The following is a 24,624-nucleotide window of genomic DNA, read 5'->3' as shown; positions in this document are numbered from 1 at the left end:
TCTTGAACATTTTCTTTTGCATTTTGAAATTATGTTTGAAGAGAAAATGAGTCGAGTATGGATTTGGTTTTAAATAAGGCCGGTTGAGTGAAAACGTCATGACGTCACAATAATGCGTTTACTGTTCCTCGTAAATACTAACATTATGTCGACTGATTAAGAACATGAACAAATACAAAATGTCATCATATTTAATTGAACCGTTCATTTATTTTATCACAGCAAAATCCAGTTTTCCTTTAAGTAGTTTTGCATGTTAAAGGCCATACAACTACACGCTTCTCCTGCGTCTCTACGCTGTGGGTGCTCTGTTATTCCTTTTACGAGTTGTCAGTGAAGGCATCGCAGTTCCCACACCGGCGGACCAAGAGGTGTGGGGGATATGCGCAGCCACTTATCGCGTCATTAAAATTGTTCGGAGAACACTCACAAACAGCCAAAGTCCGCCAGAAAGTTATTACAAACAATGTGACAACTTGGGTGGACCGAACGCTTCCTCATACAGCGTAACCAAAACGATATTTGCTCTTGTCCACGCCTGAAGAAGAAGCCATGGAGCCGATAACAAAGTGGACGCCGAAGCAAGTTGTTGACTGGATGAAAGGTAAACCCCTAATTCTTCTTCCTCTCTTTACTATTGTCGTATTTTTGTCAGAAATGTTACCAACAATAACACTGGTGTCACTTGGAAGGCTTATTTGTCACAATACCACTGCTAGTTTCGTAGAAACTGTGACAAAAGCGCTCAACAATGACACTGCATAGCATTTCACTCACTTGTCAATCAAATGAGCAAATTGGAGTCAGACTTGTTAGATTTCTGTTCTGAATGCCTTTTGTAAAGTAGGAAAAACCCTTAAGATTGCAAACAGGGGCCTAATTGTCAAAACAAACATTACACAATGTATAACAATAAATATATGCACCAAAAAAACATTTAAATTACCCGAGAGATGTAATAATGTCAATACAACATATCAGAAGCAGTGCATAAAGTGTTATTTTATATACAAGTAAATTTTTTGCTGTATTTGGTGCTGCTTTAGAGTCTAAAAACAAATGTGCTGACTATCTGAACTTGTGGGCAACTACACTGGGCACTCTGTCATTTTACAAGCCTCATATGCACTCAGAAATACCAATGTGCAGACATTGCTTATTTACCATAGAAATCACAGCTTTGGTTGTTGTAAATCTGCTCCAATGGATTGCTCCGAAGCACTTGCAAGTTCAGGCCAGGCAATGTTTTTTTTTTTTTAAAGCCCTTTCACTTACTTGGTTCAGAGGCCGATGTAGCATAGTTGCCACCTGTGGTAAAGGACGGCATTATTGGGCCTATAGTCATAGCATAGCTATGTGTGATGAAGTATGTCAAATGGTATGTGAGGTATGGGTGGAAATATTCACTGCTCCCATTCTGAAACTTAAGGATAGTACAACATGACTGGTTGGATTTGTACAGAATAGTACTTTTTAGGGATGTAATAATATGAAAATGTCATATCACGGGTATTGTGACCTAAATTGTGAAGAGAAGTGAATTATATTTAGATACAAATTATATTATATTATTATTACATTATTATAATCATATTATATTATTGAATTATATCTGTATAAAAGTCGGGACCCGTAGTGGACCACTCATCTGTGTATCAGTTGGGGACGTCTCTGCGCTGCTGACTTGTCTCCACATAAGATGATCCCCTGCTGGACCCACCACGGACTGGACTCTCACGCTATTAACTAGATCCACTCGATGTCCATTGCAACGGTCGCCGGGCTGTGGTCCCTTCCAATGTTTTTCATTGTATCCCATTGTTGAGGATTTTTTGCCCTGATGTGGAATCTGAGCTGAGGATGTTGTGGCTTGTGCAGTCCTTTGAGACACTTGTGATTAAGGTCTATAAACTTTGATTGATTGATTGATTGATTGATTGATTGATTGATATAGCGCTTTTCTCTAGTGACTCAAAGCGCTTTACATTGTGAAACCCAATATCTAAGTTACACATTTAAACCAGTGTGAGTGGCACTGTGAGCAGGTGGGTAAAGTGTCTTGCCCAAAGACACAACGGCAGTGACTAGGATGGCAGAAGCGGGGATCGAACCTGCAACCCTCAAGTTGCTGGCACGGCCACTCTACCAACCGAGCTATACCACCCCAAAATGATAATGTTTAACATTATTGTTGCTATATTGTTGAATGTGCTCAAAGAGTACTTGTACACACATCTTTTCACCAAGTATTTCTTTCTGTAAACTTACACATATTGTTTTTGTTTACAATTACTCTGTCTAAAAGAGCACAGCGTGTAGGGGCAATGTACAAAATTGAATATCTTAGTTGCTCAGACAGCAATGTGTTTATACACTTTATATTGGGGTGTTTTGTTTCTTGATGTGGAAAGATTATATTGTCTCTTGTTTTCATGTTAGCGTTTAGGATAGCAAGCTGGCGGCAGTCATTCCGTGAGTTTATCCGTTATTAATCTCGGTTTTCCATCCATCCATCCATTTACTATCGCTTTTCCCTTTTGGGGTTGCGGGGGGTGCTGGAGCCTATATTCGATAGACAGAAAGATAGACAGACAAAATTCACACTCACATTCACACACTAGGGACCATTTAGTGTTGCTAATCAACCTATCCCCAGGTGCATGTCTTTGGAGGTGGGAGGAAGCCGGAGTACCCGGGGGGAACCCACGCAGTCACGGGGAGAACATACAAACTCCACACAGAAAGATCCCGAGCCCAGGATTGAACTCAGGACTACTCAGGACCTTTGTATTGTGAGGCACATGCACTAACCCCTGTCTCACCGTGCTGCCCGTTTTTTTTATAGTTTTTTGCGATAAATTAAATTTAAAACAGTAATACTAACGGTCTGGAGTTTACCATTTATTGTTACATCACTAGTACTTTTCTTAAAAGATTATAGCATCTAATCTAAATGTATTTTATAAAACTTTTAGGTAAACCAAAATCAAATAGACTGTGTTAACTGCTGGTTGAAGCACGTCTGTTTCTTGCTCATCTATAGTTGGAAGCTAAAAGGGATTGTGGAAGGGTGAGTTTCGTTAAAAAGAGCCAAACTAGGACACACATGGGTAGAGGATTAGGGTTTACTCATGACCAACGTTCCCTCTAAGGTACGCGCCTGTACAATTGCACACCGCTCACGCGTCCTCTGCGCCCGGCAAATCTAGGCCGTGCACAAAATCGAATAAAAAGAAAAGCGCATAACTGTGTGCACGCCTGCCGTTGCTCACATGTGTGCCACTGAATGCTCAAGGAGTTTTGACGTTTGCTCATACATATGAACAATTGGAGGGAAATTGCTCATGACACTAGCCCAGACGTACCGTGCTTAGGGCTACTTCACACCTAAAGTCCGGCATTTTTGGTTATTCTGTTACATTTCCCCTCTGGCATTGCTAAAATGGATGAACCAAGGCACGGCACGATTGCATGCAGAAGGGCTCCTCATAGAATTACTATAATCCGATCGCTCATTGTATGTTTTTCATGATAACTAAAATTATATGAAATATAAAATACAAAGACTCAAAATCAATTCAAAAGTTATTCTCATAACCCGTTGGCTCACACACGCTACATTTGTGTGCTGAACTAAGATATGTCATTTAAAAGATGCAGTTACTTAATGACAACCGCAACCTTGCACATTCAGAAATAATCAGAAAATAATCTAATTTAGGACTCAAAATAATCCACAAAGCCAGGGAATATGCAGTAACATGACAGTAAGGAATTTAAGGAAGGGATGAGCACAGGCCAGGGAGGGAGAATCACACCCAAGTCCAGCGTGAGTCCGGAAAATCAGACCTATTGATTATCTTTGTTGGTCTTTACTAGAGGTGCACCAAATGAAACTTCTCGGCTAAAATCAAAAAAGAAGAAAACCAAGGCTAAACACCAAAACACTGAAATAAGTTATTATGCCAATTCTTGTCACAATTGCACTGCACCGTGTACTAACTTCACTATTGCATTGCCATTGCACAAATTAATATTTATCATAGAAAATGAAATAGCTATGCACCAAATTTTTGACAGCCTAAAGACTCATCACCGAAAAGAAACAGACTCCGTCATAGTCAGATCTCAACGCCGCCACCCCAACTCATACACAAGTGTGAGAAAAAAATCTGAAACACATTTTTTATTCCAAAGAGCCAAACTGTTCCCAAATTACTTCTACATGTCAAATAATGTGCTTTTTAAAAAAACAATTTAATGACTACAGGGTTTCCCCGAGATTGCCAAGATACCTGTAGCTGTGGGAGCGTGGTTAGGGGCATGGCTTATATGACATCATCACATTATTTGTTATGATGCATATATTTGCTTTAAAAAGGCAAAAAAAAAAGTATACATACACATAAAACAAATCTGTTATTATTAATTATAGTATTACAATATAGTTTATAACAGCTTTTTCGCTAGTAGCACCGGTGCTACTAAATGAAAAAAAATTAGTGGCACAGAAAAAAATTTAAGAGCAATATGAAATGTCTCAAGTATGTCAATTTCATTATTAACACTCAGGCAAGGTACACATGTGCACTCAGACATATAAACACAATGCCATCATAAGGCCTGCTCTAATGCTCAATTAAACAGAACATCCATAAACTGTGCTTGCACTCTCGCTAACACGAAAGTAAGGCTTGGCGATATGGATCAAAACTCATATCCCGATATAGTTTGGCCCCTAAAGTGACCCAAAAATGTAAATATCCGTTAACATATCTGAATATCTCCACCATGCCTTGATTTTAAAATTTTGGGACTGATGGGGATGGCAAAGTTGGTAGAGTGGCTGTGGCAAAGTTGGTAGAGTGGCTGTGCCAGCAATCTGAGGGTTACTGGTTCAATCCCCACCTTCTACCATCCTAGTCACGTCCATGGTGTCCTTGGGCAAGACACTTCGCCCTTGCTCCTGATGGTTCTTGGTGAGCGCCTTGCATGGCAGCTCCCACCGTCAGTGTTTGAATGTGTGTATGAATGGGTGAATGTGGAAATACTGTCAAAGCGCTTTGGGCTCCTTAAAAGGGGTAGAAAAGCACTATACAAGTACAACCCATTTACCATTTACAAAAACAGGTACCAACAAGCAAGAAAAGTAGGTTTTACATAATAGGATTCCAACGTAATGGGTGTTTTATGATGAGAAAAAAGAAAAGGCCTTGACAATAATAAAAAAAGAGTCCAAAATCTTCTTTAAAAAAAAAAAAGGATTTAGCAATGCTCAATACTTCAGCTATCAAAAACACAAAATATCAAAACAAAAAAAAAGTCCCTGGTTTAAATTTATTTTTAACATAAGCAGCAACATAAAAATAATTGGGACAAGCGGTAGAAAACGGTTTGATGAATCTTTAAAATTGGTGTTTTTATTGGTAAACATCATACACACAAATATGTTAGCAAGGAACACCAACCTGCCAACTGTTTCATGATGCTGTGTGACAGGCTGTGTTTTGAAAATGACATAAAAAAGTAATTAACTGTCATTACTCTAATAAAAAAAAAGTAATTGCATTACTATTGGAATTACTCTTTAATAAATATAATTAATTACTAGGGAAAGTAATTAATGCATTACTTAAAAAAATCAAATATCTGGCATAATGCAGTTGAGATTAGTTTTATATAAAGTAGGCCTGAGTGATATGGCCTAAAAATAAAAATCCCGTTTTTTTCACAAAACATTTGATGCATGTTTTTTTCAGATTTTTTTCCCCTACTTTTGAAAGAAATCATTGACAGCGATAATTCAAAATACGTTTTTCTTATATTTAATCAAAAACTAGTAGTTTGAAATGACGCATGCTTACTCTGCATCTTACTCTTAGCAACATTCTAATTTATATAATGTTGGTCTTTTTAGACCAGATATATATTGTACTGTTTATGGAATCATTTTCAAATAATTAAATTAAGAATTTCCCTTTGGAAGCAATACTTCTGCTTGAATAGAATACCTGTGTTACCAAAAATGTAGCATTGCACATTGTATGCAAGTAAACAATATCCAACATAAGTGCAAACTTCAAACTCCTGTCTTGAATAACATACTTCTGTAAATAAAAAAAATTGGATTGTACATTGTATGCAAATAAATGATGAAGTAAAACATTGAGAGGACTAGAGTTTGTTTCAGTAAGTAGATAAAGTAAACACAGCCTTTCAAGGATGTATGTACTGGGCTATGATGAATAAAATATCTAAATGTCTAAATCTAATAATAGATGTCACACCTTGTTTGACCAAAATCATCATGGTCTCAAAATCAAAGTGTAAGGACGAGTTATGGACCAAATCTTAGGCCACTAAAAATGTACGGCTGAAAATGCAACTTTGGTTTATTTTTGATACCTCACTTTGAGAAACCCACGGTGATATTAGACTTGGGCTGATAATCGATGAGTCAATTAACTGAATGATAAATGAAAATGAACTCAATAAGTTTGCCCGCGTCGATAACCGCTGTGTGCATGTGTCGTTATAGACTGGTGCAGGCAGAGCCAACTATCTAAAGTACTCCTTTACTTCATGTACATAAACCGTAGTAATAACCGCTGTAAAACTCCCTAAGATTAGTATTAACGTATCAAATTAAAATGATTAAAAGTATGTGATTGATAAACGCATGTTAATAAAATTTTGAACTGACTGGCGTCAGCTTGCATGCTCGCTTAAATGCTAACACAAAAACAAGAGATATCAACGTCTTTCCTCATTTAAAAAAAACTTCTTATCCCAATCCAAACTCGTATAAACTCATTACGGTCCAAAAAACTTAGATACAGTATTCAAATTGAACATTGAGGCTATGCTGCCTTTGCACAAATCGTTCGATATATACATGACAGTTTAGAGTTCAAAGTTCTTTGACAGGATGTGAACTCGCATGACATCACATAAACTAGAAGTGAAACACAACGATCACCTAACTTCTATTTATTTAAAAAAAATCTAAAACATTTGCAAATTAAAATGGAAGAAGATAAACATATTTAAACACACAAATAAAAATAATATGGCTCTTTTGAAGCCAGAACATTATTAATGTATCTTATGCCAAGAAAGTATATTGTCTATTTATTTTAGTTATTAAACAAGTTTGTTAAAATATGAAAAATATTTTAGTGTGGGTACATTTGAGCATATTCAACAATACCACGATTATATAATGATAACCATGATAATTTTGGTCACAATAACTTCAATTAGCCATATTATTTACTGTTTTGGTTATGTTTATTTGAGGGTCCACCACCACCTCAGACAGAACATATTGTATTTCTTTTTGTTGAGATATTTAATCAAGTGCAACATTTTGCAAATAGAGAATATTTTATTTTCATTTTGTGATTTATTCAACCTGTATATTCAACTATTACATTCCAATGATAATGTTAAAATACACAGGAAATAAAAATTTTTTCCAATGAAAGGTTATACTTGCATTATGAATTATTATTTCATCAGTGGTTAATTTGGTCTCAAAATAATGTTGACAAAAATGTTGTTTATCTGCAATAATTGTTTATGATATAGCTGAGATAGGCTCCAGCGCCCCCCGCGACCCAGAAGGGAATAAGCAGTAGAAAATGGATGGATGGATTTTGTCAAGCAAAATTTGTCATTGGCCTAGGACGAGGTGATAATGCTCATTTCCTGGAGACGCAATTAGCGCATTAATGTCTAGTGAGCTTGAATCCTAACATGAGTACAAGACACATTAAAGTTTTTCCCCTTTATAGACACCAGTTTTGCTTTTAGTTTTAAACACTCAAAAACCTTCACAAATTAAAAAAGAAAGCTAATATTTAAAATCTAAAATAGTAATGGAACAATATTTAATGTTTTGCCATTGCCAAGTAAACTATATATTGTGTGTGTTTATGTTTTGCTTATTTATTTATTCATTGTATGTATTAACTTATTTAATTATTAAATATATAAAATAATGAAATAGAAATTGGTGAAAAGATGTAATTGTGTGTAAGTACAGTACTTTTTGAGCACATTCATGAATACTTAGATAATGGTAACGTGATAAATTTGGTCACAATAACGTGATATAAAATGTTAAGATCGTGACATCCCTAGAGTCTATTTCTTTTTTTTTCTTTTTTTAAATAAACCTTTGTCAAAATATTTTTGTGTTTATAAATACTTTTTTACCACATTCAACATAACATGATAATTTTGATCACAATAACTTATGTTCATATCGTTACATCCCTAATTGAGAGCCCGGCTTTGTGTGGATCCGTTAAATTTGTTGACTGCCTCAGTGTTTATTTACACAAACACAACAGTAAAGTTGGGTTTTAATTTTAGTCTAGTTTATTTCAGACATGTTTAACTGTGTTAATTTAAAGTACTGTACATCATATGTTTACACTAGCACAATTCAAAATGTCTAAAAAGGAGTAGGGAGAAGCATCCATCCATCCATTTCCTACCGCTTATTCCCTTTTGGGGTCACGGGGGGCGCTGGCGCCTATCTCAGCTACAATCGGGCGGAAGGCGGGGTACACCCTGGACAAGTCGCCATCTCATCACAGGGCCAACACAGATAGACAGACAACATTCACACTCACATTTACACACTAGGGTCAATTTAGTGTTGCCAATCAACCTATCCCCAGGCGCATGTCTTTGGAAGTGGCAGCTTTTTTGTTTTTTCCCCCCCAAGTATAAACAGCAGTGTTGTTAGATATATACCCTTTATATGAAAGTGAACAGACAACTGAAAATGCTTTAATAATGATGTAAAAATAAATAGTGATGGCACTTAAAGCAACTCTACACATGTGGCCCTATTACTGGACAAAACCATTTTAAATTGTCACTGTTAATTACTCTATATCCCATTATAAATCGAGACTTAAGTCAGCTGTGACGGGCTTATTAGCAGCGTGATAATGCAATGTGAAGGACATGCCTAAACTGAATATTGGTGACACATGTCTTCTGTTTTCAGAGATGAAGTTTTTATGAAAATGGAATACTGTCGTTTTCACAAACTGACACTATGAAACACTTTTGTAATTGTTGGTGTTTACTGCCTTCACAACACGTCATGTAAATAAACTGCCATAACAGTTTCCAGTTAAAAGAGCCCCAGAGTTGTTGGTCTGTGTAAAAGAAGTAAAATGTAACTCAGAAATACTGTATTTGTTCAATCTCATTTGCCTCTGACTTTTTTCTTCAGAAGGACAGTGGCAGTTCTTTTGTCTATTGATGCAGTTGTTAATCACTTGTATTGTTGAAAGAGATCAAGCAGTGGCTGGTGGATGTTTATTGCCTGTGGTTCTTTCAGTTTAAACACTGTTGTCTTTTGTTTTGGGGACTCGTGATGCCCTAAAGCGCATTTTCTCAACCACAAACTCTGATCTTTCAGCTTGACCTGTGGTTTCGTGTGATCGGTGTGCCGTGTGTCACATGTTAACTATGTATGTACCGTAATAGGGTTATACCATTGAAATGATAAATCCAAGCACAACTTCCTGACGGTTAGTGATAGTTTGTTAGTTGGTTACCGTTTTAAATTTTAAACATCATAAAACCGTAAATGATTATCACACTTTTAAAAACTTACGGCGATACAGCACTTCTTCTCATTTCTTGGAGAAGTAGCTAGAATGGCAATCGTTAGCTTACATGTTTTTGGGGATGTAATGATTACCGTTATAATGATAGAACTCGGTAAAATTCCCCACAATTAGTATTACCATTTTATGTTAATTATCATAAAACTGTGATTGATTATTGTACTTTGAAAAACTCATGGTGATACATTACTGCTTATTTCCTTAGGAATCAGCAAGCATGCTAGTTTAAAGCTAGCTTGAATGTTAACATTAATGCAAGATACATTAATGTCTTTCCCGACCTTTTCAAAAGAAAGTATGGTGTGTATTTGATTTCAAGTAAAATTTTGTTAAAGGATTTCAATATGTGAAAGTGTAATTTTTGAGCACAATAACCGTCATAATTTTGGTCACAATAACCATGATATGAAATGTTCATATTGTTACGCCGCGAGTATGTAAAGAACATTACTAGAGACATCATATAGTATGGCAAAATGTTTGTCAAAGAAATATGTGCTTTGAAGGCATAATAAATTGAAGTACTTGACAAGTCTGTGCCATGCTCAGCTTGTCAGTTTCATGCATTCCATTTTCCAAATATAGTAAACACGGTCATAGCTTCAGCTGTGATGGGTAGGCATTGGAAACCACACAGAGATTGTTAAAGGCAAATACAGCCGAATAGTTTCTCATGTACGCAACACTTTGAGTTTATTTTTCCCTTGTTGGATTCTTTGTGACAGCGAGTACGCCTGGCATCTTTTGAAAAGGCATCACAAACATGCACAACTGCTGTATGTTGGCACACTTATAACCAGTGTGTTAACGAGTTTAACCTGGAAGTCCTTCAAAAACGTTTATACTCAAGTACAGACAGTTTTCAGGTTTATGTTATGTGAGAGGATTTAAATGAAATGGGCCGTCAATCTGATCATGTTGCCTTGACTTTAATCTGATGGTCGACGTCTCCACTTGGTGACTCAAAAGGTGTCAAGTGTATAATCAACCACTTCTATTATGACCAGTTAAAATATTGATTAATAACTAAGCATAAACTATTTGTGTGTGTTTCCTGCTTCTCAACTAGCATCAAAGTGCCAAGGAGGTAATTAGTTTGTCATAGAGGTGACAAACAGGGCTACTGTGCTTTATTCTTTTACTACTTTTGTTCTTGTAAAAATAACAGGACTGTGTCAGAGTCCACAAATGCTATCCATGTCTGTCCCCTGATGGCAACTCCTAGACGCTTATTCTGCAGAAATAGTGTTAAAGGGGAACTGCACTTTTTTTTTTTTTTTTTAGAATTTTGCCTCTTGCTCACAATCATTATGAGACATGACGACAGATGGATTTTTAAAAAAATGCATTCCAACTTGTAAATAAAAGTCTGCTTACAGTGGAGCCGATGGGATCTCCTCTATTTCGCCCATAAAATACAATAAATAACACCTTTAAAGCCGGCAGCAATACTCCATTTACATTTCATGATTTGAATATTAACCAAGTATTATTAATATTGTTATTATAAGCACTAAACCAGGCAAACTATTTATAGCGGCGCCATGATCACTTCCTTGTATCCCTATGTTTACATCATCAAGTGGTCTGCTGCTTCCTCACTTCCCTTCTCCATGTAAGTTTATTCTGGATCACAAATTATGCATTTCACCTGGACTGAAGACGTCTGAGTAGGTTTTCGGACAAGTTCGTACACTTTGACAGCCAGTTAGGACCCAAAACTGCCGAGGACCACAAGAAAAGACACTTGGTGTTTTGTCAAAAATGGCAAAAGCCCTCACTGCATTGCTGTCATATATCATTGCCAAACTTTCAAATAGTTGAGTCGTGTTCTCTGATTTTTGCAAGAGTCTAATTCTAATTAGATCTCTCTTATATGAACACGAGTGTTGTATACTAGAAGAAAAAGTGTGGTTACATTTTATTGCCATCATGTGCCATCTTGCACATTTTTTTTACATTTATTTTTGTTATTTAGTTTCTGCCATATTATGCTGTTAATAATGTTTATGTTGCTTTCATATGCACATTTAATTTCTTCTAGAGGCACATTTAACAGTTATTTACAATAATGTTTCTTCTACAAAGGGTATCGTTTTGAATGTTATTTATTTTTTAAATAAAACTTTGTTAAAATGTTAGTTTTAGTAATTTTAGAATTTTTTTAGCACATTTAAAAACACTGCGATAATAACGATGGCAGTGATAATTTTGGTCTCAATAACCGTGATAAGAAATGTTCATACGGTGACATCCCTCGTCTCCAGTGGGTAATAATCAGTGATGAAGAAATAAAAAGTAAACGTTGTGATGCATTTTTGAAATTAAACCGCCGCGTATGCTTAAAATTATCAAATTACGTAAATATTAAATCTTATTATAATTGTGCCCGTTACTACATTACATATATAGAGTTCACATCATGTACAGACGACTTCAATGGACATGTTTTGATGTTTTTTTAAGGACTTTGTCAGCAGAACTGCGTGGCTCCCTAGCCTCCACTGTAAGCAAACTTTTGATCACATTTATTTAATATTTAGAATGCATTAAAATAAATAACATCCATTGTCATGTCTTTTATAATGATTGTGAACGATAGAAAACCTTTCCAAAAGTGCAATTCTCCTTTAAGGTGTGGGCAGTGATGGGTTCATTTCGCTTAACAATTTAAACTTCAGTGAAAGCAGAGAATGGACAGACTTTTCACTATTGAAATTTGACCAAAATCTGTGATCTGCTCAAGTTTCCCCATAATTACGAGAACATAACAATGATGATTATGTCATTACCTTAAAAAGTAATTTTACGCACAATATTCCATAAAGCAGATGGAATCTTTGCATGGTGAATAGAAAATAATGTGGATCTATCATGTTACATGTCCGAACAATGTCATGTGTTTATTTTTTAAAAAGTCACAGACAAAGCAGTTAGTTCCTGTATTAATTATGAACAAATAGTACAACTAATAACTTCAGTGCTTTGCAATAAATAAACTTTAAGAAAAGAAGATACACCAAAACACTTTTGGAAAAGCTACCAGGTAATTACTCTGGTTCACTGAAGTATTGCAACAAATAAATACAGAGAAAAGCAAGCCGTGCATCAAGTAGAGAGGTGTATTAAAACCACAGTAGTCCAACAATAGTATTAGGAGCTGTGAAGTTATCAACTTACCAATGAAGATGTTTAAGCGATGGTTACGTCCACAACTGGCCCGCAGTAGTAGCAGGTGTTTTTCACACAGCTTTATGCCGACACGTAGTGATCATATTTGCAAAAAACATATCACTTGACACGTAGAAGTCAATTTTAAAATATTCAACTGTATTTTGGAGTTAGTTTTGTAGTCTGAGTTGGCCGTGTGTTCCGAAGGCAAGCATATAAATGGCCCCAGAAGGGCTTTCTGCATTTAAAGTCTATTTTTACGCACATCTATGATTTTGTTTACTTCAGGGTACCGAGAAGTGAGGCGGTTAAGTTTGACTCGGATTGGTTGTTCCGCTGTCTTTTTTTTCTTTTTTGCTTTATAGCGGCACCTGAATGAATGTTTCAGCGGACGTGTCATTATTAAGACGGTCAGATGGATAAACATGTACATATAGGAGTATTCTTAGTTCGGAATTTTAACGGTCAGATTGAACCGACCCAATTAGGAACGGGTACCTAAAATATTGGTACTCAGTATACATCCTTATTTGGGGGAGCATCGTTTAACTCTTTAGGTGCTGTCTGCCATGTTTCTCTTTTGATGTCAACAGTCGCAAACGAGAATGTTACTCTCGTTATACATCATCACAGAAATCTCACAAGATTAGAACAGCCATTATTGCGAAAACAGATTTCCAGTCAAGAGAGTCATGACTTTCCAACCGGACATCAACTTTTACTTTTTAAGGTCAAAGTAAGTGTTGCCTTAAAAGAGAGCTCATATTTCATGGCACCGAGACACCACAGAACTTTCCTACAGAAGGTCTCATCTTTGTCCATTAGATGTCAGATGAAACAAACATTTAGCTGTTTGGCCACAATACCCAGCAATATGTTTAAAGAAGAAAAGGTGAAGCCTTTAATCCCAGGAACAACATGCCTACGTCAAGCATGGTCGTGGTAGTATTATGCTCTGGGCCTGTTTTGCTGCCAATGGAACTGGTGCTTTACAGATTGTAAATGGGACGATTAAAAAGGAGGATTACCTCCAAATTATTCAGGACAACCTAAAATCATCAGCCCGAAGATTGGGTCTTGGGCGCAGTTGGGTGTTCCAACAGGACAATGACCTCAAACACACGTCAAAAGTGGTAAAGGAATGGCTAAATCAGGTTAAAATTAACGTTTTAGAATAGCCTTCGCAAAGTCCTTACTTAATCGTGTGGACAATGCTGAAGAAACAAGTCCATGTAAAAAAAAAAACAAATTTAGCTGAACTTCACCAATTTTGTCAAGAGGAATGGTCAAAAAATCAACCAGAAGCTTGTGGATGACTACCTAAAGCGCCTTATTGCAGTGAAACTTGCCATGGGACATTGGCAAGGGACTTTTGACCCAGCAGTTTTGGTCACATTTTCAGTAGACCCATAATGAATCATAAATAACCAAACTCTTTGAATGTTTTTGTGACATAAGTATGTGTTCCAATCACTTTATGACAAAAAAATTGAGTTGTACAAATTATTGGAAATTCAAGACAGCCATGACATTATGTTCTTTACATGTGTATGTAAACTTTTGGCCACGACTGTTATATATAAATATATACTACAGTCAATACTGCAGTGTTTCCCCCAGAAAATTTCTTAGATAAGGTGGTGTCTCCCCAGGGGACGGCGGATGGCTGCCACCACAGCCTAGGGGGGCATTAGACTACAGACTGTGGTGAAGTAGACCGGCTTCGTCGCATGAAGACACCTACAATTTGTGGTTGTGTTTTCCGCTCCATTTGTTGAATGATTGCTGAATGAATAACGCCTACACCTGCTGTGAATCCTTTTGTCCTGTATAGAGAGAGAATGAGGTAGGGTGCCGTAACTTCTGTTGACCACAACATCTTTTTCCATCATAGTCTGGTCCATATAGTCCTGCCAATCCATCTGCATGTAATGTATTGTTTTTTACTCAAGGGGAAAATATATGACCCTCAAAACTGCAGTAATGACTTCATTTTGCATCCTTGGACCCAGCGTGTCAGACAGAGTCCTGCTTTCTACTGTCAATGACTAATTTGTTTCTATGTCATTATTATGACTTAGTAAGTCAATATTTTGACTTGGTAATTTACTAAGTCAAAATAATGACAGAATAATGACTCACTGAGTCAAAATAATGACTTACTAAGTCAAATAAGTATTTGCAATAAGCATTTCAAAAAAGAGTTAAAAGTGGGGCCATGTGCTGACATATGCTCAACTCATCACGCTTAATTTATTACAGCATTTGGGAAGCCTGCAGTTGATTTTTATCATGTTACTGATATATTTTTATCAACATGTGATAGCAGTGACCCTGCCATTCAAAACTAGGTGTTTACATTACTATTGATTAATGTAACTATAGCTGAAAAATAGCACAATAGCAATAGGAGAGACTATTCATCCCCCAACACCATGGAGTTCACGTAGGCTTTTTGATGCAGTTACATTATTACATCAACTATCAGAGACAGCTTCAGAACTCTTTATTTAACATAATGTCGTTCTTTGCTGCTTCAACACAGAAAAAGGTAAAGTGGAATAACCTAGTTGTTAACTGTAGGTAGGTAGGTCAACAATGCTTGGCTTTCTCTCAGACAGACAGGGCTTTGCTGTCCGACACACATGTATGCACACACGCACACCCACCGCACGGTGAGCTAATGTTACGCTAAAAGCTAATTTGCCTTCACCTCAAGGACTGCGAGCTAGCTGAGCTGCATCTTATGTTTCTAGAACGTCAACGGGCTCATAGTGATGTTACTAGTAGTTGACTAGGAGGTGTTTATTATAATTTGGGAGGAGTCCGCTGCCTTATGCTTACCTGCTAAACTAGGCTGACCATATTCTGAAATCCCAAAAAGAGGACACATATATGCGTGCCAAGGCGGGCAGCACGCCAAGGCCGGGACTAGGTAAAAATTTGCCAGTGATACTCGAACTTGCTTTATAAATGATATATTTATTTATTTTTATATATATATATATATATATATATATATATATATATATATATATTTATTTATTTTTTCTCCTCTGTTGACAGCAGTGTTGGCGCCAGGAATTTAAAAAATGGGTTCCCAGGGACCCCATCAAGTTATACAAATGGGGTCCCAGAGTAAATTTTTGGGGTCACACTTTTTTGTAAGCGTTTTGAGAACAAATGATGAATTTATTTATTATCCTGTTATATCTCACATTCTATATTGTGTTTTGGAAAAAGGTTGTCATAAACGTTACTTCATTCATAAAACTCAGTGGCCTAGTGGTTAGAGTGTCCTCTCTGAGATCGGTAGGTTGTGAGTTCAAACCCCGGCCGAGTCATACCAAAGACTGTAAAAATGGGACCCATTACCTCCCTGCTTGGCATTCAGCATCAAGGGTTGGAATTGGGGGTTAAATCACCAAAAATGATTCCCGGGCGCGGCACCGCTGCTGCCCACAGTTCCCCTTACCTCCCAGGGGGTGAACAAGGGGATGGGTCAAATGCAGAGGACAAATTTCACCACACCTAGTGTGTGTGTGACAATCATTGGTACTTTAACTTTAATTCAAATAATAAAAAAAGAAAACACATTTTAAAAACTATGTTTTTTGGTTAGAGGAGTCTGGTCGTTTGCTAGGTAGCTTGAAGCTAACAGCTAGCCTGTCTCTATCCTGGAACGATGTGTATACAGCAGGAGATAAAGTGAAGTTTCCATGGACTCACAAAGACTAAAACAAGTCATTTACTGGAGACAGGGCACAGGATGAAGTTAAAGGGGAACATTATCACCAGACCTATGTAAGCGTCAATATATACCTTGATGTTGCAAAAAAAGACCGTACGTTTTTTAACCGATTTCCGAACTCTAAAAGGGTGAATTTGGCGATTTAAACGCCTTTCAATTGATAGCCTGTCGAGCGATGACCTTTCACCCGTGACGTCACAACATGAAGCAATCCGCCATTTTCTCAATCTTATTACACACACCAAGTCAAATCAGCTGTTATTTTCCGTTTTTTCGACTGTTTTCCCTTACCTTGGAGACATCATGCCTTGTCGGTGTGTTGCCGGAGGGTGTAACAACACTAACAGAGACGGATTCAAGTTGCACCAGTGGCCAAAAGATGCGAAAGTCCCTCGTTTGTTCTGCACACTGTACCGACGACAGCTATGCTACGACAGTGATGGCAAGAATGTGTGGATATCCTGCGACACTCAAAGCAAATGCATTTCCAACGATAAAGTCAACAAAATCACAAAGGTGTTTTGTTGATGTTATTGACTTATGTGGAGTGCTAATCAGACATATTTGGTCACGGCATGACTGCAAGCTAATCAATGCTAACATGCTATTTAGGCTAGCTGTATGTACATATTGCATCATTATGTCTCATTTGTAGCTATATTTGCATCCAGCCTTTCCCTCCACCCACATTTAATGACAAACAAACACATACCAATCGTTGGTTAGAAGGCGATCGCCGAATTCGTCCGCGCTTCCTCTCGTGCCGCTGTCTGTCGTGATATGGCTCAATAGCTTCAGTTTCTTCTTCAATTTCGTTTTCGCTATCTGCCTCCACATTCCAACCATCCGTTTCAATACATGCGTAATCTGTTGAATCGCTTGCGCCGCTGAAATCCTAGTCTGAATCCGAGCTACCATGTTATACCTTTCTGTACTATCCGCCATGTTTGTTTCTGGTGGCTTCACGCAGTGACGTCACAGGACAATAGACGGGTGGATATAACGCCGGTTAAAATCAGGCGCTTTGAAGCCGTCTTTCGGGATATTGCGTGATGGGTAAAATTTTGAGAAAAACTTCGAAAAATAAAATAAGCCACTGGGAACTGATTTTTATTGGTTTTAACCCTTCAGAAATTGTGATAACGTTCCCCTTTTAAAAAGGTTGACTTTACACCCATCTTAGTGTTTACCATCAAGTTTTACTTTTGACAGCACCTTGCGCCAAACTTGTCCCAGTGCAAACTGAGGCAGTATTTGTCACTGATAAAACTTTCGGCGAATCAAAATTTACGACCAATAAAATCACAATAAACGAGGACGGAAATTTGACCCGGCAAATTATAAACAAAACAAAACACTGGCGGAGAGCGATAATCGAGACAATAAAAAACAAGCAAACCAGGCGGTAGATAAAGGAAAAAAAAAATCTGCGTCCTTTCTGTTTTCAATGCTTAAAGACACAGAAAGTGCATTAACGCCAACACTGGTTGACAGTATTACAAAATAAGTCACACTTTGTATTCCGTAACATTCACTGTTTGGGAAAAAGTATAGAGGCAGAAGAATTTAAAATAACCTCTTGTATATAATGTAAACATAAATAATTCCTTTAAAACAAGTTAATTAAATTCAAATAAAAAACAGCAGACGAGCTCTCGCCCTGCACAGCTGTTTTGTGCTTTGTAGTATCGATATGGACTTGTAGATCTTTATTTGCCACAGATATATACGTTCCTGCTTTACACACAGTGCATTCTGCTTCCCATATGTCACAGCCAGGACGAAAACACGGATACTTATTCCGCAAATCATCCGTGAAGTTGCATTTTTGTTTTGGCATCTCTCTCTTGTGTCCTGCCTGTTTCTCGGCTCTCTCGCTGACTGTCTCTGCCCCTCCCTCACGAATGCTGCTGCGGGCGCTCGCCTCCACAATTTTTGTTTTCAACCCGTTCTTAACCCTGAACGAATATTGAAAATACACGCAATGCTGGACATTTGAGGCATTTAAGAAACCCTGCCTGGACAGCCCTGCAAAAGAGGATGTATTGTCAGTCTAGCTAAACACCTTTCTGCTCACCACACCGCCGGAAAACTGACTCCATACTAGGGATGCCCGATCCAGCTGTTTGCACTTCCGATCCGATACCGATATCCTATAACTTGTTTTTGCACTTCCGATCCGATACTGATACTGACCGATACTGGCCTATCCGAGCATGTATTAAAGTTTAAAGTTATTTAGCCTACTTAATTGTCAGATTCATGTTGAAAAGGGTTTTAGTACTCTTGATAACAACTAGCCACCTGAATTAGGTTAGTTTGAATAATACACAATGGTTGGTATTCAAGGATAAACACAAAATAGAAAAACTTATACATGACAAACATAAATGGCATCCTTAAACAGTAAAAAAGTGAGCAGTATAAAGTGCAAATAATGCTGTAAACATTATTTAAAAAAGCAAAACACACAAACAACCTGAGTGGGATAAAATGTCTATAACTCAGCATCAATACTTGCACTTAAACAAGTGTAAACTTAAAAAAATAAAAATAAACTATCTACACACTCTTTCAATTGTTTGCCCCAGTCAGGGGGGACAAACAATCAAAGTCCAAGCATAATAGGGAGATTCTTTCTAACAAAGACGAGCACTTCAAGATGCTCAGGTGTCAGCCTGCTCCTGTGTTCATCAATGATGAGTGGTGAAAAGCCTCTCACTCTCAAGAGTCATTAAAATGTCTTACAACTTTACCACCACGCTTGACTTTATTGTGGCATGTTTTGCACTCCACCTCTTCATCTTTTTCATTTTGTTGGGTAAAATAATCCTACACAGCTGACATTATTACCGTAACTTTTAATTCACACGGCCGTCTTAACGGTTGGAACACAGACCAGTGGATGTGTTGAATGTGTGTTGGAAAATGCGGAACGGAGCGTAGGGAGCAGAAGAGTGGAATGTATTATTTAAATCGGTGCGTTGAAAAACACAGACCGAATTTTTTTTTTAAAAACTGTATCTGGATCGGCATTTTCCCATGCCTTGACGATACGCATTTTTTTGGCAAATATCGGGGCAACCCTACTCCATACGCTCTAAATACGCACTGCTGATTGGCTGTTACCGCTCTGCGTGTAACCAATCAGATGGTTCTGTGGGTGGGACAATGCTGGGTGCTGCAGAGACATACTGACAGAAGGCAGAGGCAGAACTAATCGGAGGAGCTTAAGTTTAGGCGGTGGCTCTTTGTTGTTTTATATATATATATATATATATATATATATATATATATATATATATATATATTAGGGGTGTAACGGTAGGTGTATTTGTATTGAACTGTTTCGGTACCGGGGTTTCGGTTTGGTTCGGAGGTGTATCGAACGACACGGACATATAAGTAGCGCACCACACATTTTATAAACAATGCACACCGAGGCACCATGAATTGATTTACGTGGACCCCGACGTAAACAAGTTAAAAAACTTATTCGGGTGTTACCATTTAGTGGTCATTTCTACGGAATATGTACTGTACTGTGCAATCTACTAATGAAAGTTTCAATCAATCAAAAAAAACAACAACACACGGCATGCTAGCATCGGGCTATGATAGACTGACCATACCTCCTCTTTTCACCGGATATGTCCTCTTTGCGGAATTGTCCAGGTGGAGTTTCTTAAATGCCTCGAATGTGTGGCATTTTAAGTTAGGGTTGCGTGTATTTTCAATGTACGTTCAGGGTTAAGAAGGGTTTAAAAACAAAACAAGAAGTGGTGCGCGCAGCAGCATTGGTAAGGGAGGGACAGAGACAGAGAGAGCGAGAGAGTTATGATAAACGCACATGCGTCGCCAGGCTCTGCTTTTTACCCATAGATTTATCAGATTTTATTTTTTATTATCTATAGCAGGGGTGTCAAAAGTGTGCCCCGGAAGCCATTTGCGGCCCATAGCTAATGTTTTAAAGGCCCACGGCACATTCTAAAAATACTACTAAAACAAACAAAAACATAAACAAAAGTGAAATAAAAAAGCTTAAAGGCTAAATGTAATTTAGAAAAAGTTGCAACTTTGACTAATAAAACTAAGCTGTTTTTTTTTTCATTCAAACTGCCGTTGCTCAAAACATAATATTGAATCAAAATCAATGTTATTATGAATTATTGACATATCCAAGTTTCCGATTACTTCACATCAAATATTCCACTAAGAAAAATATTTTTGTGGAAGATTTAGCAAATTTGTTGAATACATAATCAAAAAAATTATATTTTGTTGTTTTCTTACTGTACCGAAAATGAACCGAACCGTGACCTCTAAACCGAGGTACGTACTGAACCGAAATTTTTGTGTACCGTTACACCCCTAATATATATATATGTATGTATACACTGTTGGCGCTAGGAATTTTCAAATTGGGGTCCCAAGTACCCATCATGTCAAAAATGGGGTCCCACATTTTTGGAACCGTTTTGAAAACAAATGATAAATGTATGCATTATCCAGTTATGCCTCACATTCTATATTGTGTTTTGGAAAAAGGATGTCATAAACTTTACTTAACTCATTCAATAAATAATACGGAAGAAGAGTTATCTTTTATTAATATGTAAATTTATTCAGTTATACACGTTCATTCACTTTCTTCTTTCCTTCATGGATATAAACTTTACAGCTGCCTGTATTTTTTCTATATTTTCATTGAATAAGTTGTAGGTGTACTTATTTCAGTACAAAAGTGTAAAGTTTTTTGCTTCGGTCATGAAATTATGATAATCCTGTGTCAGAGCATACATGCATATGACAAATTGAATTATTCTCACCTGTATGTAAATCATCAGTCATTTAAAAACCGCCACATCTACACTTTCATTGCAAATAATGCCAAAAAACTTAGAATTTTGCAAATTAGTTTCAATGTCATTTGATACAGTGGCACTCAATGCCTCCAGCATTTCATCGCTGGCTTCGTGATGGCCATAAGTTGTGTGTTCCCCTTTAAAAATGGCAATATGAGGGGTAAGTGAGTGGCCAAGTTAGGAGAGGTCGTGTTAGCATGTTCAGGAGTGTTAATAGCATGGTGGATGTCCGCTTTGCTTTGTGGAAAACATAAATAAAGAGTTGTAACAAATCGACGGCCTCGTCATTCCGACCAAAAAGCGGAACTGTAGGAACCCACTGGGTAAAGTGAAGGTTGTTCCCCCCGACCATACATTGACCCCGAAGGGAACGTGTTCCCCGCGCTTTTCGACGTCTGGGAGCCGACAAGCAGGGAAAATGTAACACGATGTTTCTTGGCGCCTTGTCAAGCAGGATCTTAAAATATCAGTGCACCCGGTCGTAAAGTTGTTCTGTTTATTAGCCCGTTTGGCCATTTACTGAAAAGTGGTTCCTGAAGCCACTTTTCATTGAAGCTATGCTTCTTGGGTTTCTTGCTCGCCATGACGAAAACAATCACCCGCGGGAGGCCTATTACCGAAAATGCAGTATTTACGATTGACAAAACTTTCGGAGAATCAAAATTTAGGAAATCGTACCGGAAAGTTAATTACTTTGAAGTTGACCAATAAAAACGCAATAAACGGGGACTGCAATTTGACTTAGAAAATATAAACAAAACACTGGCGGAAAGCGATAATTGATAAAAATACAAGTAAAACAGAGTTTTGACCCGGAAAAGGCAGGGTCGGTAAAAAACAAAAAACAATCTGCGTCCCCTGGTCGCACGGACTTCCGGAAATGCATGTCCTTTCTGATTTCAATGCGTAAAAAGACACAAAAAATGCGTTAACGCCAACAGTGTGGATACGTGTGTGTGTGTGTGTGTGTGTGTGTGTGTGTGTGTGTGTGTGTGTGTGTGTGTGTGTGTGTGTGTATATGTGTATGTACGTATGTATATATATATATATATATATATATATATATATGTATGTGTATATATATATACATATGTATATATATATACATGTGTATATATATATATGTATGTATCTATATATATATATATATATATATATATATATATATATATATTATATATATATGTGTGTATATATGTATATGTGTATATATATATATACAGTATGTAGGTGTGGGAAAAATCACAAGACTACTTCATCTCTACAGAACTGTTTCGTGAGGGGTTCCCTCAATCATCAGGAGATTGAGGGAACCCCCTCATGAAACAGTTCAATATTGCGCTCTACCACGGTATCGAGCACTATTCTCTGGATAATCCAATCAAGACATATATATATATATATATATATATATATATATATATATATATATATAGAGAGAGAGAGAGAGAGAGAGAGAGGTGTGTATATGTGTATATACTGTATATTAGGGGTGGGCAAATTAATGCGTTAATTACGAGTTAACTCATCAATCTATTAACGCCGACAATTATTTTATCGCACATTTGCGTATGTTGTTTACATGCTTTTATTTTGTTAACGCCTTTTCTTAACAAGATGGCGTCGCCCGGAAGAGCTTTGGCGTCGAGGGGCTCTTGGTAAAGATGGAACATTCTGCAAAAATACCGGACAATTCTGCAAATTTCATGGCTGGCTTACAGCGTGGTTACTCCGGGATCACTTACGACCGCCAGACAATTCTGAATGTGGATAGATCGGGCCGTTTTGGACTGAATGACGCGTGCTTGCTAGACCGGCTAGCTAGCATGGGAATACTTTGCCGGCTACATCTAGCGGCCTGTGAAGCAGCGGAGTATATGTGTTGTCTGTCTATTTATCAATAATGCAGACGAGGCGTGTTGACTGAGTTATTAACGTTTGCTTTCAGAGCGTGCATATCACAACTTACAAGATGCCGTCATGGCGACACATCCTATACCGGGCTACCGCACATGCTCGTCACTACTGTTGTATGCTGGGTAGGGTAGTTCTTTTTTTCCCTGGCTCATAACATCACAATATAGTACCATGTATATGATGCGTTCAGTTTATCAAAGCACCAAGCAAACAATAAGAAAATTCCCATCATATCCATTCCTAGATATGGTCATAATTATCTTAAGTGCACTACGCAGAATAAACACAACATTATTCATATTGCTACTATGGATAATTTGATCAAAAATTCCCTAAAACAGCCCACTACCTATAATATAGGTTTTTTAAACATAAGATCCCTGATCCAAAAAATGTTTCTGCTGTTACCTCAGAAATTGCCTGTTCAGATGTTATGATTGTGGCTCAGAGATTTGTATGTAGATTATATTTATTTTCCATAACAAACAGGATAACTTAAATACCCTGGCAGTGGCAATAAGCTTAAATGTTTGTATTTACATTTTTTGAGTTGATTTTCATAAAATATGCTGTTTAACTGCTACTGTTTAACAAGGTCTGTTTTAAATTGTGTTTGCACAACAAATGTTCAGGTGGGAGAATATTCCAATAAAGGTGCACTACACACTACTTTTGAATTCATTATTGGGCTTTGCGTTGCCAATGCAGTTAATCGCGATTAATCGGGGAAATAGTGCGATTAACTTTGATTAAAATTTTTAATCGTTGCCTAGCCCTAATATATATATATATACCGTATATCTTTGAATTGCCGCCGGGTATATAGAGTGCGCCTGCCTCGAATTACTGCCGGTTCAAACTTGTTTCGCAAAATAATTAGCGTATGCTTAGCATTACCGCCGGCTCCGGATTAACGCCGGGTCAAACTCGTTTCGGAAAATATTATTCATTATTAACGCATGTTCAGAATTTCCGCAGTGTCAAACTCGTTTCGCAAAATAACTATCATATATCTAGAATTTCTGCCGGGTCAAACTCGTCACGTCACGAGTGACACTTCACCTGTCATCATTTTCAAAATGGAGGAGGCTGATTTCAATAATTTGAAATCGCATAAAGGGAAGAAGATTAAGAGCTATTCAGTAGGATTTAAGGTCCAAGCTATTGAATATGCTCAAAAGAACAGTAAGCAGCTATGTTTTTTTAATATGCCGTAGCTGCGTGTGTCAAATATGAGTCATTAAATGACTCCCGCCTCCTGGTG

The 24,624-nt window shown here is 37.4% G+C and overlaps 1 protein-coding gene across 1 annotated transcript in view; it reads left to right on the top strand.

Moving 5' to 3' along the window:
* Positions 1-327: 327 nt before the first annotated feature.
* LOC133549777 (connector enhancer of kinase suppressor of ras 3-like) overlaps positions 328-24,624 on the top strand; it is a 123,112-nt gene continuing 98,815 nt past the window's right edge. The window contains exon 1 of the mRNA XM_061895551.1: positions 328-604. Within this exon, the coding sequence (XP_061751535.1) occupies positions 553-604 (52 nt within the window). The 5' untranslated portion in view covers positions 328-552. The remainder of the gene's footprint in view (positions 605-24,624) is intronic.

This window comes from Nerophis ophidion, linkage group LG03 (assembly GCF_033978795.1).
Source record: "Nerophis ophidion isolate RoL-2023_Sa linkage group LG03, RoL_Noph_v1.0, whole genome shotgun sequence".
Taxonomy (NCBI): Eukaryota; Metazoa; Chordata; class Actinopteri; order Syngnathiformes; family Syngnathidae; genus Nerophis; species Nerophis ophidion.
Note: the sequence above shows the minus strand (reverse complement) of the source record. Positions and strands in the feature narration are given on the sequence as shown.